The sequence below is a fragment of the Ciconia boyciana genome, chromosome 2, assembly GCF_034638445.1.
Source record: "Ciconia boyciana chromosome 2, ASM3463844v1, whole genome shotgun sequence".
In the NCBI taxonomy this organism is placed as follows: domain Eukaryota; kingdom Metazoa; phylum Chordata; class Aves; order Ciconiiformes; family Ciconiidae; genus Ciconia; species Ciconia boyciana.
The window spans coordinates 104,214,795-104,235,022 of NC_132935.1; the positions used below are offsets into that span (position 1 = coordinate 104,214,795).

Sequence of the window (20,228 nt, forward strand, 5' to 3'; positions counted from 1 at the left end):
ATGCTTCTTTTTCCTGCCCCTTCACAAAATCTGGTCTCTTCTTGCAATGCATGTGTTTTCCTACTGCCCCATATATTGCTCCAGAGACCGAAAGAGCCTGTGGTTTCAGAAGAATGAGCTAGTGCAAACATTTTTATTTGTATTTTTAAGAATTCCCTCTACAAAATGTAGATACTTACGAAAAATGTTTCATTAGGGCCAGATCACTGTGGCACAGAAAACAAGTGCTAAGGTCAAGTGAGTGGCAAATCACAACTGTCTTCAAAACAGAGATACAAGCATACATGGAGCTGAAGTGAGTTGCATTACAAATCAAAGCGGGGTGCCTAGCTACTTATTTTGAAGGTGAGAAATAAGCAAAATTGATTATGTGGTGGCATATGAGGCAGATAAAGACATACAGAAAATTGTATGAATCCAGCAATAATATTTGACCACAAAATAATAGCCATGAGGGGACAAATGCCTTTCCTACATGACTTCTCTTTATAGTTCCAAAAGAACTCGCAAGTGATGAGCTGAGCCTGAATTATTTATGGATTTTAAAAGACAAAAAAACCCAGAGGTTGAAGTTAGTGTTATAAAAAAATTTTATTAGGAATAATACCAAAAGGCCATGTTACTAATAAAATGGAAGTGTTTTCATTTACCCTCACAGGTAAAGGAGCTCCTAAAGGAGCTTCATCTTGAAATGAATAAAAAAACAAAACAAAACACCAACACCAAACCAAAACATCAGTTACTTGTAGTCTCTCTAAAACATCCCAGAAATACTGTTGATTATACTGTGTGCACCACAAAGAATGCTATGTCCAGTGCAAGCATGTTTTTAAGGTTGCATTAATAAATGAACCACTAGAGGATTATTTTTTTCAGTCATGAACAACTCGTTTTCGGCATTTTTTAAATGGAAAAGTAATTATTTAATAGGTAACAACATTTAATTTGCCCTGACTTCTGATCACCTAATTTGATCTACTATGTATTACATGGCATAGTTTCAGCAAATAAACTGTATTGGATTGTACAATGCGTGTTTATCTAAAGCACGTATTTACAGAAAGGGAACTGCTGTTTATTTATTTAAAGGCAACCATGTTTTAATTATTTATAAATTCTTACTCAGCAAGAGCTCTCTTACAGACAAACAAAAGCTAAGTGGATGGTACTACTCTTTTTCTCATGGTTGTTACCGTTCTTTTATGCTACTCTATCCATTGCTGTTAAGTGCTTACCTACTTAGAAAAGAAAGTATTCAGTAACCTAAGCAGTGAATTTACAAACCACTGGCAACTCTATAATAACTTTCCTGTAAGAGGGGTTTAATCAAAATATAACGAGTCATGTTGTGTACAGGCATTCTTAGTGTGCCCAAAGGTCTTGTCAACATAAGGAGATCGCAGTATTTAAGGTGATGATCTACGGTGTGCTAATTACTGCACACTAGCTCCCTACTGTCCCAATTTGGATAATGTTAATGCAGAGTGAGCACCTCCTTACTTTGAGATTCACACCCAAACTAAATTCCTGGCAAGTCCCGTGAAGGGACAAGCCCAAACAGCTCACAGAATCCAGGCTGACGCTAACTATCCCTTTTACATTCACTTTGTCAAAAGGAAAACTATGTAAAATCCTTCTCTTATCCCATTACAGAAAAGTAATAAGGAATTGGAGAAGTAGTGATGCTGCTTATGGTATTGGAGGTTTTAACAGCCATGCTAAAAAGAGCCTAGGCCAGGTGTCCCCAGATTTCTTCTAAGGCAAGACTCTCACAAGCATTTTTTCATATTGGTAGAGCTGTTGCAGAACAGATCTGATTGATTTACTGGGAATGATTTGGGGAATAAAAGAATCATATCCCACTATAATTAAGTTCTTGCATCTTGAAAACTCCACAAAGAAAAAACATACTGTCTCAATTACACTTATGCCAACACTTAAAATTTCTGATGCTTGTTTTATAGACACATCAGTAATTCCGATAACAGGTCAAGGTCAGCACCCTGATTAAAAAGGAACATGAAAGCCTAGACAGGAGTTACAGAGTGGTGATAAAAAGACTGCTTTTTGAACATCAACTGTCCTACAGAAACTTCCCCTCGTATGCCATTATCAATTTCATCGGCAGCTTCAGATTCCCCCCTAATACTAGACTTGAAAGAGCGCCCTGGATGCCAAATTTCTTCTTCTTTTCTCCACTGCACAAAAGATAATTTCCATACATCCAAAGATTCATTATGACCTTCATACTTTCAGTGTCTGCTGGGATTATTTCTGAAGTTCTGAGACTGCTCAGTTTCAAGCAGCTTCCAATTATATTACATAACATTACATTATGTTGAAATAATGTAGAATTTCTTCCGTAAATTAAATGGTATGAGGCGGATGATGGGCAGCATTAATTCTTGTACTAGTGAGAAGTGTAAGGTCCAGTAGCTTGGGAATCATTAAAAGGAAGATTGATAATGCATTATTATCAAACGTGTGCTAAGAATCCTCCTTATAATGTGATGCAGTCCATTGATTCTACTGATGGCAGGTTATAAGATGTTAGACCTTATAACCTTGACATCACATATGCAAAAGCTACTGTAGATAGATTTTTAAAAAGCCCTAGAATGAGCTAATTGAAAACTCTCCTTTCCTCTGATGCCACTTCTGTTACTAAGGTGGTAGCAACATGGACTACTTTTGCAGGAGAATGTGTATGACAAAAATGGAAGGAACTCTGAAATCTTTTTAGACAGTCCACTAACTAGATTTCAGGTAAAATGTGTTACAGCGCTGTCAATAACTTAATGGCATATATTTCTGTGCCAATGCAAATGACTCCTGTGTCTGTCATTTTCAAAAGGAAAATTAAATATTCTTTTTAAAGGTAACACATTCTCATATTTATCCAAATATTACATTGGATCATGTAATACACTACGAAATGTTTGGTTTACATAGATATAGAATGCGAGCTGGTAACTGAGAGAATATTCAAAATATTTTAAGAAGTGCGTCCAAAGTAAAAGTTTTAGGACTTTATAGTATTCAAAGATTTAACAATGTTCACATACATTTAGATAAAAGTGATAGTGACAGGAACAAAAAAGAAAAGCCACGTACATTTCTCCTCTTCTGTGGTGCTTTGTTTTCTCATACGAGCTACAGACATTTCAAAAATAATCTGTACCTTTGTTATACTGGCACTGAACAACATGCTAGTAATTTGTAGTATTTTTTCATATTTTTTTAATTATAAAATACAGTATAGCGCTAAGACTTAGTTGTTCAAAATGACAAATTATCTTACTTCCAAAAGGATAATTTGACAGAATCTGACTATAGCAACCTTAATCTGAACAGTTGCTAATTCAGTGCCATTTAGCTTTTTAAATCCAAGCTTTTGCTTATGAGCCTTTAGCAGAAGTCAGGAGTCACCATGCTCTACTTTCCCCAAACCTGCTTTCACTATGCAATTCATCACATCATTCCAGTCTCCACATAAGTTTTGCCACACCTTACGTTTCAAAGGTTCTTCACCCTCTTTGTTTGCAGGCCTGACGAGGATAGCAGGAATTGCTTCACACAGCACTAATTCCAGGGAAATGGGTTGAAATGTGTTGTTAAGTAGTAGTATAGCAGAGGAACCACCTTATGTTCACAAAGACAAAACAGTCTATGTTTTCTGGGGCCTTCTTGTTCCCTACTTCTTTCCACAATAATAAAATGAAAGCGTTTTTGCTTGCTTTTCACAGCTGCTATGATTGAAAGCACCCAGGAAGACAGAAGAGGGAAGACGGCCCATGAGACAGTTGGAGTGCTTTGGGGATCAGTAAAAAAGAGAGCTGGTGTAAAATACACACATGCATTGTACCCCCAGGCCTCTGGCTCTTTGTGATTATGGCAACCCAGATTCACTGCTGTAACAAGTATATAAATCGAAGAGTCTTACTCACTGACATAGAAATTGGACCTTCAAATTTTAATACATTTTGGTGTGAATTTGCAAGAGACTGACAGACATGCAGGTAACCACTGAATATTTCTTTCTACAATCAGAAATTTTTCCTCTAATCAAAAATAACTTTTTTTCCCCAAAAAAACCCACCTCAGGATACTTCTCTTTGCTTACCCTAACAAGAAATAAGAATCAGAACAGGAACAAGGGGCAACACAGAAGAATATGAAGTACCTAGTAAACAGATTTGGAGAGGTTAACTTCTCTAATAAAGTTATACTCTGTCCATCAGATCTGCATTTCCTTTGAAATAAGTATATGTACTAATCCGTAAGTCAGTGGAGGCTTATAGGGCTCCGAGTAGACAGCTGTGGAAAACGTAAAATATTCTCACATACTGACATAGCAAAATACACTACACATACACCCTGGAGACTCAGTTTCCAGATCAATGCCATTTCATGAAGTTTTAGTTCTGTTTGCCTAGGTCACTAGCTATGGGATTTGTAAACAAAGTGGTATCAAACATTAGGAATAAATTCGTGGATGTTTCTGCTTTTGAAGCCTGCTAAAAACTGCTGAAAATATTAACTCTTTGATGTGCATCCTTCCAATTGCAACATTTATAGCAGGAAACTGAACCAGAACAACTGCAGTCACAACTGCAACCTTCTTCGTAACATGATGTGACTGTTCAGTAAATCAGTGTCTTAATCAATAGAATAAAATATACTATCTATTCTGCTAAAGTGTTTTGCCAGTCTAGAGTGAAGTGCCATGAAAATGGCAAAGAAAAATATAACTGAGTTGGAGACTAGAGTTTTCAAATGTGCATTTCCTTAATGTAAAGGGTCTAGGACTAGAGGAGGGGGAGTTCTTTCCATTTAATGACTTGAGTACAGTGTAGTTTAAATAGCACATTTGATTTGGGAACCTATTAGCTGATAATGGCTCTTTGGAGAGAAAAAAATTGGATTCCCTTATTAGTGGTTTGATTAGCAATATCTGTAATTCCATGATGTTGTAAAATAGCTCAGCATTAAAACTGAGCTATTTTCCATCATTTGTAGAAGCAGAAGCATAAACACAGTGAAGGCCGAGTTCCCATGTTAAACACATTCCTGAATTCTGCAGTACTTTTACTGGCACTAGAATTAGGAAAGCAAAGTTAGGTAATGCACATATCGAAGCTTCAGTTTTGAAAAGTATGTATGCTAGGCTTCATAGGTATTAAGAGATGGATGACAACAGTCTAAAGAAGTTGCTATTTAAGCAAAGAGATGCAACTAAATTTCAAATGACCTTTTGACAGAGGAAATTAAGCAAATATTTGATTAATGACAGCACTGTAGATCCATATTGCTAAAGAAACATCATTAAAAGAAACTGCACTATAGTGATTATAAGGGTAAGAAAGGGAGGATAAATATAATTAAAGGAAAAAAAAAAATTCCAAATGTCTGATTACCTTTCACTTACAATAGAGTAAGTAGTCCAGTAAACTAAAAAGATAAATATTCACCTAAAATCAATTTGAAGATCCTGCCCACCAAGCTGATGCAAAGCTTTATTTTATTAAAGTTATTCTAGTGACTTTTCTATTTTAGAACAGGGACTAGAATGCAAATGAACATAACTGATCAGATACAGCAGAATTCAACCTAAATGCTGAGCAGTGTTTTAGAATTGAACTGTTCCTTAACTTCTTTCATCTGGAGAATGAACAGTTAAAAACACAAAGGAACCCAACAGCCTATCAAAACCCATGTTCAGACATATTGCAACAGAAAGAATGAGAATTACTAAAAGGCATGTAACAAAATAAAGGCAACACTAAAGTAAAATCCTGAAACCAGCATAAAATGGCACCTATTCTCATTCAGAAGTCGTCTTCTAAATTTCTGGAGCAAGAAACACTGTTACCTACTAGTCTGCAGGCCTAAAACCAAAGAAATTGCCAATACTCCTGACAGGCCACAGGCTTTGCATCAACTCTGCAGGGCTGCAGGACTACAGCTTGTCAGTCATATTTTCTCTAAGCTAGTCTTTGGCTTCTGTTTAGCTCATTTAGGTGTAATAGCAGTTCTCTAACAACCAGGTAACACAGCCTAATCTGTTTCACCTTTAACTTAGCTTTGTGATTGCATGGGCTAGTGACTATCAGTATAACAATTTAGATATGTTTCTGTACGTAAAGTAGATATTCTGCAGAGGACAAACTTACTGTAGAATAAAAATGTAGTGTAGAGGACTACAATCATGGGATGATAGGAGAGGCATTGAAAGTACAGGCACAGGGTGCTACTGGAGGGAGCACGGCTATAAGCAACTCACCAGGTCAATTACTAGTTATTAAAAGAAAGCAATCTTGGGAGCTGGCTAAGATTGATTTTACAGAACAAAAAACAAGAGAAAGAGATCAAAGAACAAGAATCCTACACATGTAAAACACACCCATACAGAGAACTCATACATATGGAGTTGCAGACTAATAAGCAAAGATCAACGTCAGGGCCCTGAAGGTATCGTATCAATAGGCCATAATTGCCCTATCCAGTGGGGGACCCGCTCACCCTGCCCGTGAGCCTAGGGGCCCCGTTTCAGCCCCCAGGCTCTACCTGAGCCACATCATAGGTGTATCCATGCCCAGCCCTATCCTACGTTCTTCCCCACTTATGGATTTTGCTTCCTGGCTTGACATCAGGCCTGGCTTGTCCCTTCCTGTGTCACGATCTCCAGACAACTGGCAGACCCTGCGGGTGCCACCAGCACTGCTCACCCTGCTTGTGGACAGAGGATGATGGCCCAGTGGCCAGGGCACCACCTGCCCCAGGGTCTTCCATGTCTACAGCTTGGCCCCCTTAATTGCGCAACTCCCCTCACCCCATTCCCTGAAAATACATACAAATAACCTCAAGTACATCCTACCGTGTCAATATTGTCATTGACATAGAATCATAGAATAGTTTGGGTTGGAAGGGACATTTAAAGGTCATCTAGTCCAACCCCCCTGTAATAAGCAGGGACATCTTCAACTAGATCAGGTTGCTCAGAGCCCCATTCAACCTGACATTGAACATGTCCAAGGATGGGGCATCTACCACCTCTCCGGGAAACCTGTTCCAGTGTTTCACCATCTTCATCGTAAAAAAATTTATTCCTTTTATCTAGTCTGAATCTACCCTCTTTTAGTTTAAAACCATTACCCCTTGTCCTATCGCAACAGGCCCTACTAAAAAGTCTGTCCCTGTCTTTCTTAGAAGCCCCCTTTAAGTACTGAAGGGCTGCAATAAGGTCTCCCCAGAGCCTTCTCTTCTCCAGGCTGAACAACCCCAACTCTCTCAGCCCTTTCCTCATAGGAGAGGTGTTCCAGCTCTCTTATCATCTTCATGGCCCTCCTCTGGACCCGCTCCCCAGGTCTTTGTCTTTCCCATACTGAGAACTCCTCGTCAGGTCCCATAGACTTATGTATGTTCAGGTTCCTCAGGTGCTCACGAACCTGATCTTCCCTTACAGTGGGAGGGGCTGTGCTCCCCCAGTCCCTGCCTTGAGGTCCATACACTCGAGAGGTGTGGGAAGAAAGATTGCCAGTGAAGATTTAGGCAAAACAGTTGTTGAGTACCTCAGTCGTCTCCTCGTCTGTTGTTACCAGTTTACCAGTCATGTTCATCAGGGGGGTACACTTTCTTTGACCTTCTTTTTCTGGCTGACATACCTGTAGAAGCCCTTCTTATTATTCTTTGTGTCCCTTGCCAAGTTCAGCTCCAGCCACCCTTGGCCTTCCCAACCCCATCCCTAGACAAGCAGGCAACATCCCTATACTCTTCCCAGGATACCTGTCCCTGCTTCCACTGCCTGTGCATTTCCTTCCTGCCCTTTAGTTTGACCAGAAGGTCTTGACTCATCCATCTGTCTTCTGTTCCCAGTAAAGAGTCTGGGCCACTGACAATGCACCATAGCCCCCACCCCAGCTAGAGTCATCTGCCATAAGACTTGGAGGAGCTGTGACAGCAGGAACGTAACACCAGGGAAATGGATAGACACAAGGAAGTATGCGTATATAGTCTATTACTGAGACTTTTCTCCCTAACAGTATTTTTTCTTTTCTTTCTTTCTTTGTAGTAATAGGTAGGCCAATAATTATTCTTTGATTAAGATTACAATTAGGTTAACAGTAAATTCATGGCTTTGCTCACAAGGTGGGGTTTTTTTTGACTCGGAAGCTGCATAAACAGTAGTATAAAAAAATTGGTGGAAAACATGGGCAGCTTAGGCTATAATTTTGATGCAACAAATTCCGTTTTTAACCTGCAGAGTGTTCCACCATTTGATAGTATTTCAGATTTTGTTTATAAACATCCAAAGACAAAACATTGTCACTTTTGTTTCAATGTTTTTTGGGTTTTTTTTAGGAGGCAGAATATGGTATCCAGGGAAGAGCAATATAACTCCTGCAGGAGCAGGAAAAATAAAGGAGCAGCGCAAATAAGCCAACCTTCTACAAGTCTGGTGTTTTGCCATTATTATAGATCTTCAGGATTTTGAGACTGAGGCACCATAGTTACTTGCTCTCTCTTCTTCATCCTTACAGTGAAAGTACTTCTAAATTCTAGGTTCATTAAGTCAATTCATTATACCCTTGACATGTATTTTGGGAGAAAGATAAAATTTTGGTATTGATTCACAAGTATCTGTGAAATTTTAGATTTTAGGACTTTTAGATTGATACTATTTAGAAAAAAAAAATCAATAGTATTCAGAATACTAATTTTCTGTTAATCTAAAGTTTCATGTTTAAATGTATAATTCCTGTGAAATTAATTTAGAGATCGATATCAAAATAGTCTATATACCGACATCTAGAAATCTCAAGGAAAGCCATGAAAATTCCTGTGAGTGAAGGTAAAAGACTTGTGTTCAGACTGCAAAGTAAATTTGCCTAGATATAAGGATATAATTAGACCAGGTAGACCATCAAACTTACGCACCTATTCTTCCAACCACCGAAATTGAGGTGGCTTTGTTACTTCTGAACAACACCTCATTGCATTACAGAAATACATGGAAAAGGCAAAGTTTCTGTGGCGCTAGAAAAAACTGAATGACAGCAGTCATTGCTAAGGTGGGAAACAAGTTAAATCAACAAAGCACATCAAAGCTGTTTAGTTTTGCTCCAACAACCATGACCTTGCAAATGCTCATTTACCCGATGAACACAGGTATGCCCTTTTGACTGAAGTTAATTATAAAACCATACCGTTTGACTCCACAGACATTAGGCATTTGGCCCATGCTGCTACATGTTATTAGTAGTGTTATTTCTCCCTGTGGTACAATGGAGTGCAATTACTGTCACATACAATGAAATAGAAATTCATTCCATTTACAAAAACAGTCTGTCAGACAGCTAAAACTTTGTTAAAACAAACATAAGCAATAATATTTTACATAAAAAGCATTTTCATATTAAAAATACCATTCATCGTTTTTTCCTGAAACATCTGAATGTTAAGGTAGAAAGCGCCCCTTACCTCCTCTCTTGTTTAACTTGGCATACCCTGGCACATAGCTGCTTGTCATAGATGATGAACTGCTGAAGGAGGAGTGGGGTAATGCTGAAACCAGAGGTTCATCACACTTTTCTGTAACACAAGAAAACAGATTCACTTTATGCTCTTAATTATTCACATTAAGCAGCAATGTGCCCTTTATTTTTCTTTTGGGTAATAGCACAGCCTTGTTATTTTTGTACACCTGGAATGCATGTGGATATATTCCAACATTTCAGCAAAACAAACAAATGAAAAACCAACAAAAAACCAACAAAAAACAAACAAAAAACCCACCCCAAAACCCACAAGAAAACACACACAGACACACACCTCAACATGAGGAAATAAAGACTTCAACAAAGAACAAAATTAGGTAATGCTAATGCCTAACCATGGGCCACCACTCTCTTTAGGGATACTACAAATGAACAAAGCAGCTTGCCCCGATATATCTGGAATGTTTTTGGTGACGTGGAAATGCAGTGCTAAAGAAAAGTATTAACATGAAAGCTTCATAAGAAGTAGATAAGATATAAACTTTCAGTTATGCAATAGAAGTACTGATAACCTAATATTTTAAAAAGAAAATAAATTAGGGTACATTAATAAATGCCTATGAATTATCACATATTACAGATTTTCTGAAAAAAACCAACAATTTTTTTTTTTTTTAATATAATCTCTATAATCCATTTGACCACTTCACTTCTATTTTACTCAGTATAACAAAGATTAACTTGGTACTAGCATCTAAGATGGAAAAAAACAAAATCAGAATCTTTGCCTTTCTAATGAAGAAAAAAGTTTAAAACAAATCTCCTGCTGTTGTATGAAGTTATGTAAATTAGAATGAAGGGAACTGGCTTTTGATTTTTGAAATGCTTAGATAGTTAATGTACTGCCCTTTATTCTAGTTTTTCCTCAGTTATTTCAACAGATGGGTGGAATACGTAGATTACATTACTCATTTACAGTTCAGGTACAACCTAAAAAAAGTAACCTACACCAGTCAGCTTGACTGATCTTTTTAAACACACACATTGCAACACAGGCTCTGCTGTAAGTGGAAACACCCTCAATTTATGTATCTAAAAGCATTAGACCACCCCTGGTAGGCAGAATATTTAATGCTCAGCCACACCACATAGTTTTGGTACAATTAGAAAATGGTGATTTGGTCAGACTGGATCACATGTGGAGACTGAATTAATACTACCCTCAAAAGAGGAATTTTGAGGGGCAGGGGAAGTATTGTGACTGAACCAAGTCATTTATAATGTAAGTCTCCTAAAATTTCCAGTCTCATGTAATGAAAAATAAAATTACTTTCACAGCAATAGAAACTGAAGCACATAAATACAGAAGAAAATTCATTCATGAATCAGCACTTTGACATTTAACAAAATAAATAAGTTTCCTTCACAAATCTCTGAGAGTTTGTTAAGGGAGAAAACAAAATTCATACCAGCATAAAAGCCCAGGCAAGAGAAAAGGGCAATTGCTTTTCACTGAATTAAAGGACAGTTCCAATGACTTTAAAGTTCACTACCATGTTATTTAATGATGGAATTTTGACAAGGGAAGATAAATAGTTTTAAGCATTATTGTTTACACCACAAAACAGAAGGATCGATTCCCCTCCTCCCGCTGCTTTGGCTGCAGCCACAGCACGTTTGGTCAGAAGCCTGCAGCCTGATGGGCGCAGTGCCTTGCGGTCACATCACACCTCCCAAGCAGCACACCAGGTCGCACGGGACCTCTCTCTGGCAGCAGGGGTACAGCATGGAGCAAAGGCCTATGTTTTAAGATCTTGGGTGCCAGGCTGCTATTATTTCAAAATAGGTCCTCTAACAAGGTCAGACTTAAGAATAAAAATGAGTAGCAGATTGAAGTGCTCATTACAAATTTTGCCCTAAACGTCACAATCACAGAAAAACAGTTACTTGACAAAGTTTCTCATGCGTTTCTTCATCTATAGTGTATTTTTGGTAGTTCATAAAAATCGGTTTTCAACTGAAAGACTGCTAGCAAACTGCTCTCACTGCCACATTATTAGTGTTACCTAGCTAGAGATTTGAAGTCATTTGTCATTAATTCTGTTGTCTAGGTAAAAATGGAATGAAACATTTAAAAGCAGAACACACAATCAGAAATATTTAAAAAATACGTAAAAAAATCTTTTAATAGCATTTTTCTATGCTTATCTTGCATGATATTTACTGTTAAGAAAAAAATATATTCTCATTAATAATAAGAGCTAAGGTTGACCGTGTACCATTGTTCAGTTTCCTGGGGTTTTTTTTAGTATATTTTTCAAAGCAAATTGTTAGGTTTATACAATTTTCCCCCACCCATAGTTTCATACTGGGGCGTGGGGTGGAGAGAAAAGCCTGCATATTTATGGAAGAATAATAGGAATAGAAAGATTTAGCTACAAAAATGTTTGCTACTTCTGCAATTAATTACTGAATATAATGGGAGACTATTGGTCACGATATTCTAAAAAAAACTTGTGAAACAAAAGAGCTATCCTAAATCACAACAAAAACAAACTTTTAAAAAGGGATAAAATGTGACCAAAACCTTAACTTCTGCAACAAAAAAATAAACCTAGATTTTAGACGGTGTGTTCAGAAACTAAATGACAGCTGAAAAAAATATCTCCAAATAGTAGAAGCTCATTTGAACTTCTATTCTTTTACTGATCCCAGTAGCAACTGAGAAAATCTCCTTTTATTTTGACAGCTACTATATTGGTGCTACTATTGATGAAGCTATGCAAAAGGAAATATGGAAAAACTTGTTTGGAAGGAGTACTAGCTTCTAAATCATCATCCCCCTGTATAGCCAGTCTTGTCTCCCTGCTTCACTAATCCATCCTCTTGGATTCAAAAGAATAAGACAGAGAAGCTTGACATAGTCAAAAAATAAAAAATCCCACAGGGAGTATCACTCTGTATTTGCCACTGCGGTCACAATTTTTACAGACAGTCATGAATGTGCTTCATTTGGTGCATATGTGCTTTTCAAGTATTGAATCTGGACCTCTGCTTTCTTAGTTTGGTTGGAACCGCTAATACTGGGAGGGTGGGGGGCAGAAAAACCAAACAGAGTTGATACAGTTTTCTTCACTGTTCTTTAGAACTGCATTCGCTTCCTATCCCTGTTTTGGGATGCCAACTAATAAGCTAAAGAATAAAACCAAAAATACCTCACTTTGTCATTGTCTAAACACTCCAACACACCCCAACCTGCCCACTCATTTAGGCTTCAAAATACAGGAAATTCACCTTAAATGTGTATGAATTATAGGGAAGGATTATAATTCAAATGAACAGATGTTAAAAAAGATATTAAATTTCATCAATAACTCATGACTTTAGGTCCAATAGAACAAAAGTTAACAGACTGCTTACATAAGCTAATATTTCTAGCCCTGTATGAAAGTTCCACTAAATATATTGCACTATTTAAACTTCCTTCGTAACATGAAATGCTGTTATGCCATGGATTTAAGAGAAAAAAAAATCCTTGGGAACCTTTGGTTCTTTCAGCAGTTTTAGTTATTTCCTGCAGAATCCAATTTTTTACTTACTAAAACCAGAATCATATATACCTTCCTGTTACTGAGATATAATAGCTTTCCCCATATAAGTCAATGTACTGTGCCCTGTTAATCAATTACGGAGCACACTCTCCTGCCAGCATCGTAGCAGCAAAGAAATAAACTCTCCTCCATACCATTTATCTCAGTGATGTATTAACATCCAAACCAGCTTAGGTCCATTTAAATGTTAACTTCCTGAAGCAAAACCACACTTCCACTCCACTCCATTCTGTTCAGATAGAAAGAACCAATAACTTTGTCATAGGTACGATGACATTTGCTACTCTGACTTCCCTATTCAGAGAGAAATTACAGTGTACATCCATCAGAAACAAGTTTCCTTGAGATTCAAATAATTAGATAAATGGAAGAAAGGTCACCTAATGTCATTAAATACAAATACAAAACTTCTGCAATCCACAAGCTTCAAATTCCTCAAGACCTAAAGACTGCTATGCACTTGCTCTGTTCTTACATGCTTACTCAGGCACCTGGCTACTGGAAACCAGATACCAAGTGAGATGGATCTTTTGTCCTACCAAGTGCAGCCTCTCGTATGTTCTGGTGCTCACACTCAACAAAAACAGGAAAGGATACCTGCCCTTTCCTGTTTTACAGTCTATTTATAGTTCATTTATATAGTCTACCCATCATGCTGGATAGACTAAAAAAGGGCTGTCTTCTACTTTGCCTGCAATTGCTTTAATTCCCACTTAGTTAGCCCATGAACTCTTTGGGGAATACAGACCAGACTATTTGAAGGGACAGGCCTTGATTGTAGCACAAAGCAGACCATATACACACAAACTCTTGATTTATCAGCCCCAGAGGTTGTTAAAGCTTAATCCTCACTATACCAGTGACTTCAATGATTTTTGGTGGGCAGAGTAAAAAAACTCGATGCTTCACTTCACAAAAGCCTGTTCAAACGCTTAGCATCCTGATCAATAAACAGGTCACCTGTAAAGTTGCTGATGTATCTTATCAAAGCAGCCTGAGTAGATGAAAAAGACAATCTGCAGTTCATCTGTATCTTCTTGCCATTTCTATCTGCCAGTAGGTTAGAATGCATACAAACTACTACATTTAGAAATGTTAAGAAATGGGAAGAATATGCATTTATAGTCACAGGTGGTTTTTATTAATAATTTGAAGATGCATTGGAGGATCTCTCAGAAGCTCTTGCAAAGATTCTGTCAGGAAAGTAAAAAGAGAGCTGAGATGTATACAGTGCTTCTAAAAAAGAAAAATATTTGGATAGTGATAAATAGCACTCATCAGAAATAGGTGATGGTGACTTCCTAAGAATGCTTTTGAAGAGCAAAGGCTTTTCCATCATTATGGTCCAGTGTGCACTGAGGAACAGACCTTTAAAAAAACACCAAACCCAAAATCCACAAATTCACCCCTCCTTCTTCAAAATCTTCAGTCAAGATTTCCTATCAAATTATAACCCATTATCATAATTTTGCTGTAGGATACTAGCTCCAAGACATAAACATGCTGCCAATAACAACTTTACTAAAAAAAGCCCCATATGTGTATGTCAGAAATGAAGAACTCGAAAGCTGATCAACTTAGATGCAAAAAGGCAAATGACTGCAATATCAATATTGTATTCTGAGTCCAAACTAGGCACAATTAATTGCTAGCAGAATATGAAACAGATGAGTCAATCTGAAGTAGCATTAAAAAAAAAATCTCAGCCAAGAAATACACAAAGCCATGGCTTTCTGACCAAAAAAAAAAAGTCTTAACCATTTATCTTTTACACAACATTTTCACTGTACAAACAGAACATTTACAATACAAACCCCAAAATCTTAATTATTACCGGTATATCCAACTCATTAATTATACAAAAATGCCCGTCAAGTGCAAGGAAAAAAAGTTTAAAGCATCTTTTAATCTTTACTTGTAATGCAAAAGACTCCCGTTTTAAAATATGAATTCTCATGTAAATGTTGGGGAGCAAGGGAGAGAATCATATCATCTGGGTTTAATCTGTACTGTGTGCTAAATGCTAGTTATCCTAAACACATTTTTCTGCTGCAATTTGAATATGTAGAGTGATTTCTCTGTAGCGTGCTGAAGAGAAAGTATAAGCCACCAAGCACTTGTGAAAAGCAGTCATGAGATCGCAAGGGCACTCTGGAACGTGGATAAATACGTATAGGAATTGGCATATCTCCAATGACAACCAACAGGAATATTAATGCAGCTGTTTTGGACTGCAGCATATTAGTATGCTGAGACAGCCTTACTTTTCATATTGCATAGGCAGGTTTTATAATCCAAAATGAATGCTAGAATCCACCGTGTTTAATTCACAAGACTGTGTCCCCCCAAACAGTAAAAATAAATAGCATGAGTTGCTAGAAGATCTTATGCACTGTTTCAAATGAACTTTTAAAGTGATACTAACCAAAAAGCATGAGATGCTACAAAGCAGCTCATGGTCAACAGTAACCCCTTTTAAAAAAAATGAAACTTAGAAGCAGGTGTTATTGAGGACAGCCTATCACAGGTTTAATTTCTATGACAAGAAAAGCAACCTCGGCCCTTGTGTCACAAGCCTGTTGCTCAGTATGATAAACCTCTAGCCAAACCTCTCATCAAGTGTGATGGGAACACTGCTGGAGAACCCTTTCCTTAGTCCTCAGAAGGGCCACTAATGAAAACAAATACTGATGGTAATGGCTGGCAAATGCCAGGCAAGGTACACCTCATGCTCTAAGTTCTTAAGTCAGCAAGAAATCAGTAAAGAGCCTATCAAGGAAGACCTTCTCTTATGGGGAAAGGAAATACTTGCCTGTCAGGTGTATTTGCCAAATGTATCAGCCTTTGGCACATTTGGGGTGTTTCAACAACCTTGTCCCTTATGCATGTTCTGTTGTGTTTTTCTTGACTGTAACAGATAATTTAAAAAAAAAAAATCCCCCATATATTGGTTGGGGTTTTTTGTTTGGTAGGGTTTTTTTGGGTTTTTTTAAGATAAAAAGCTAACTTTACTCCCCAGCAAATTCCTTGGACCACTTTATCGACTAGATAGGGTGATGAATGGTAGAGTAAAAGCTTAATTTATTACTCTTTTCTGTCCCAAGTGGGACTCCTTTTGTACAATGCTTACATCAGAAGGGTAATGAAACCCAACCCACTAATTAAATACCTTAAGCCACAACAGAGCTGTCTACACTCCACCTGTGCAAACAGGGTAATACTCTGCACACACAACCGTTACTTTCCCAGTTACCATTCCTATTTGCATGTCAGAAAGTCAATGTAAGTCTTACACAAGCCTCATTTAGCTTCTTGTTTGCTATTTCTACTGGCCTCCATTGCTTTGATCTGTTATTTCTCACTGTGCTCTTGTGAGCATAGTGCTCTTTCCATATTACAGAACTCTGCAGCTTCCCCGCGTGACTGACATTTCACAGGACAGTCCTGACGGACTCCTACAGAGCCAAGTTCACATTCAGCTTCATGAGCAAATGAGTCCAAGTCTAACTGAAGCTTTTCTGTAAGTATCTCTGGAGCTCAGCTGTAATATAAAAGATTAGAGCAGCTCATATTGATTGCCTGGGATGTTTCATATTCCACTTCAAGTTGCATACCATCAATAGAGATAACACATTATTGCTCAAAAGGGTGGCTGCTGCTGAAAAGGAAGAAAACGTAGCAGCTGTTTTTCCCCCTCCAAGGTGAAGCCATAAATTACATTAATTTAGTGGTCTCCACAGAACCCTTACTGTTCAAGGTTACTTGCTCTGAGGTTTATTTCAAGTCTTTCTATAGATACTGTAAGGAAAGGAACATGTCTCAGGTAATGTTTTTTATGGCGGTTACTTTGCTCACAGCAGAGCACAGGCAGTCAGGCCTGTTTCTTCGTTCTAGTTCCGATTCCAGAATTAGTCTTTGGCAACACTGGATGCGCTACCAGGGGCACATTTCTAAAAATACGTTTGGATGCCCAAAGACAAATAGTACTTTACGAGATTTTCCAAAGTATCTTTTTACCTGAACTTTGTTTCTGATACCTATCAACTAGTTTTCAGAATAGCCAAAGCCTTATTAATCCCAAAGGTCTTGGTATGCCTACATGTTTTGACTCCTATAAATTAGCGCCCTATTCCGTCCAAGGACTGGGTTACTAATAAATAAGAAAACTTTCTTGTTTTGAGGACTTATTAATAAACATTTGTAAGCACTCCTGGAAAACATTGGAAATGGTAATATCATAACAATAGCACAAATGTGCAACATTATATGAGTACTATCAGACATTTCTGGCTGCGCTGCCTTTCGTCAAATGGCAAACGTTCCATGGTACTCTCCATGTTTCTGTCTTTAACTACTGAAAATGAGCAAAGGTTTAAAGTAAACATAATTAATTACTGTGATCTACAATTTAACCAGAGAGATTAGAATTTATTTTTTAATTAAATTATTCAGTTTGGAATCATTACAAGTATAAAGGTGTACAAAGCAGCCTCTTGAAATTCAGATTTATCAAAATTTCAACATTTCACAAAGGAAAAATAGAAAACTGTACCCAAAATTTGTGCACTTCAATTTTTAAGGAAAGTGCCAATATTTTAAATTCTGAATTTACAACAATGTATTTTTTCTTTAGTATTTTACATTTGGGAAGAACAGGGGTCCTTAAAATTAAACTTATGTCTTATTTTATTATTTATTAGCATTCAATTTTGAATTATTTAAAAATAAATACATTCTTTGTATTGTCTCTAAGCTATATCTACAGTAAGGTTTTTGCAGAGTTTTGGCTGGTTGCTTGGTTTTAGGTTGTGGGTTTTGTTTTTTTTTTTTTTACTGGAAAAGACTGGACAGAGGAAGTTTTTACACAACTTTAGAACAAAAACACATATGGATTGCTTTTGGTTTCCTTTAGGGTCTGCAGAGCATTCCAGAGTCCACTGAGAATCTGGCAAATGCTCACACCATCACGCTGTATCTTTTATGAAGACATTTATAAGCTGCTTTGAACCCTATGCAACTGCAAAAGTTGTATAAGAAACACGCCATCTTATTTGCTCAGTTTTTAAAAAATAACTCAGGTCAATTGCATCTGGAATAGTTGGAAGTCAATCAGTCTGGTTGTATACTTGGGATTTCATTAAACTGTCCTTAGTGCATAAGCAATAATAGACTATCAACTCTATGCAAAGTAAAATTCATTAATATTGTTGTATATCCAATCCTCAGATGCCTCTTCAGGTTTTAACCTTCTGACACGTAAATATACTGCTTCACGTTTTCATTACTGGAAATAGCTGAATGTTTTGGAGGATGTTACAGTGAACAAAGCTCCTTCTTAAGTATATTTGCAGGTAGGTACGATTTTTCACAGACTGGTACCTATCCGAATTAAGTATGGAGAAGCCTGGAGTCAAGTCACATGAAAAGTTTTAGAGTAGAGAGCAGAGGAACCCACAAGGCTGGAAGAGAGAAAACACTGAAAATCTTCATAATTTATCTTGTCAAGTCTCATTTAGCTTAAAATACATTTGCCAAATATCTAGCCTATGTTCTTCCTCAGTCAACCTTGCATCAACAAGTATCTTTTGTTTGGTTGTTTGGTGTGGGGTTTTGTGGGGATTTTTTTTTGTTTGTTTGTTTTGTTCATTTTTCAGGACCCAGGGATAAGACAATAACTCATGCTAACTAGTTTCCTGAATAACATTTTAACCAGTCAGTTTAACTTTTCATCATTGCTTTAGCAGGTTTTCATCTCTAAAATTAAGCTTTTATCTTTAACAAGAACAAAACATGTAATTTTTTCTTCACAATACATACTTATTTTCATGGTCCTTTTACTTTTAGCAGTTTTATATCAACATAAATCTTCTGAATTCATAGCTGTTACTCCAGGCTTAACCTAATTTAAGCAAGATTAAACAGCCAGTAAGGGACTTTAAAATTGCTGGGCACTTCAATATAAAAGCATGCCCACTGAAAGCCAAATATTAACTCTCAAAACAGTATAGCGCAGGTACAGAATAAAGATATTTTAAACTTGGTGTATAGAACCTACCACTATGGACATCAAATAACTTAAAAAAATTAAGGAAGTTAACCTCGTAAGAGAGAATAAAATATTTTTACCTACCCACTTACAGATTGGTTCAGATGCCTGACAGAAGTCTCATAATAAAGTTACCTCAGAGCAAAAGCTGCAGATTCCTGTCTGAATGCCTTTTATATTAGAAAACTACCCTTTCCCTATATGGCTAGGGAGGAAACTCTGCTCCTACCAGACACACAAAATATTTAATACCATGAAGCATGTAAAACACATTCCACATTTGATTAGATGAGAAAAAATAGAAATTAACAGGGTATGCAAAATGCAGCAGAGAATTGTTTTTTCAATTTGCACAGCAGAAAGTAAACATCACTTAAGCTTAAACTCAGGATTTTTTCCAAAGGCATTATTAATTCCATGTTTGTGCATTGTTGTTTATTTTCATATCCCCTTTGGAGAAAACAGATACGTCATATTTATAGTAGAAGCTATTAGTTGGCTGTTTATTAGTTGCCTACTGTTAGACGTGATGATAGAAGCAAAAACCAAGAGGTGCATCATCTATGAATTAAACTGTATTATACTGACAGATTATGTTTTTCCTGAGAGAAAAAGACAAATAAGGTCTAACCTTGGTTTCCTTCCTCTTCTATTTGAAGCTTTCTTTCTATTTGAAGCTTTCGTCCCCCTCTCCAACTAAGTATAAAAGGCCTGCTTTCTCAGTTCCTATCACTGAAGCATGGGAGGATTAGCTCTGATTGCATTTTGCAAACTCTTTTGTTAAGAGAGTGCTCTTTTCCATGTTTCCAAAGACCTATCAAGTGACCATATAAATTAAATTGTCATAATACATTGATTTCACTGAAAGTATCAACAAAATGTTCCTGAAAAGATATTTTAGCAGGTAAAAGAATAAATACTTTTGATTTTTCTCCTTACTGTTGCATTCATCTAGGCATACATTTAAGATAATGTTGGTCTTTATTCGATTTCCCAAAAACATAAGATAAGCTTCCAGAATTTGCTGATATCATTTTGGTTTTTTAGGGCCAAAATCTTAGGCAAATTTTGAGG

At 37.0% G+C, this 20,228-nt stretch overlaps 1 protein-coding gene across 1 annotated transcript in view; it reads right to left on the reverse strand.

Moving 5' to 3' along the window:
* The window catches only part of CNTNAP2 (contactin associated protein 2), a 1,193,181-nt gene that overhangs the window by 821,870 nt on the left and 351,083 nt on the right, over positions 1-20,228 (reverse strand). Inside the window, exon 2 of the mRNA XM_072853401.1 lies at positions 9,481-9,591. Within this exon, the coding sequence (XP_072709502.1) occupies positions 9,481-9,591 (111 nt within the window). The remainder of the gene's footprint in view (positions 1-9,480; positions 9,592-20,228) is intronic.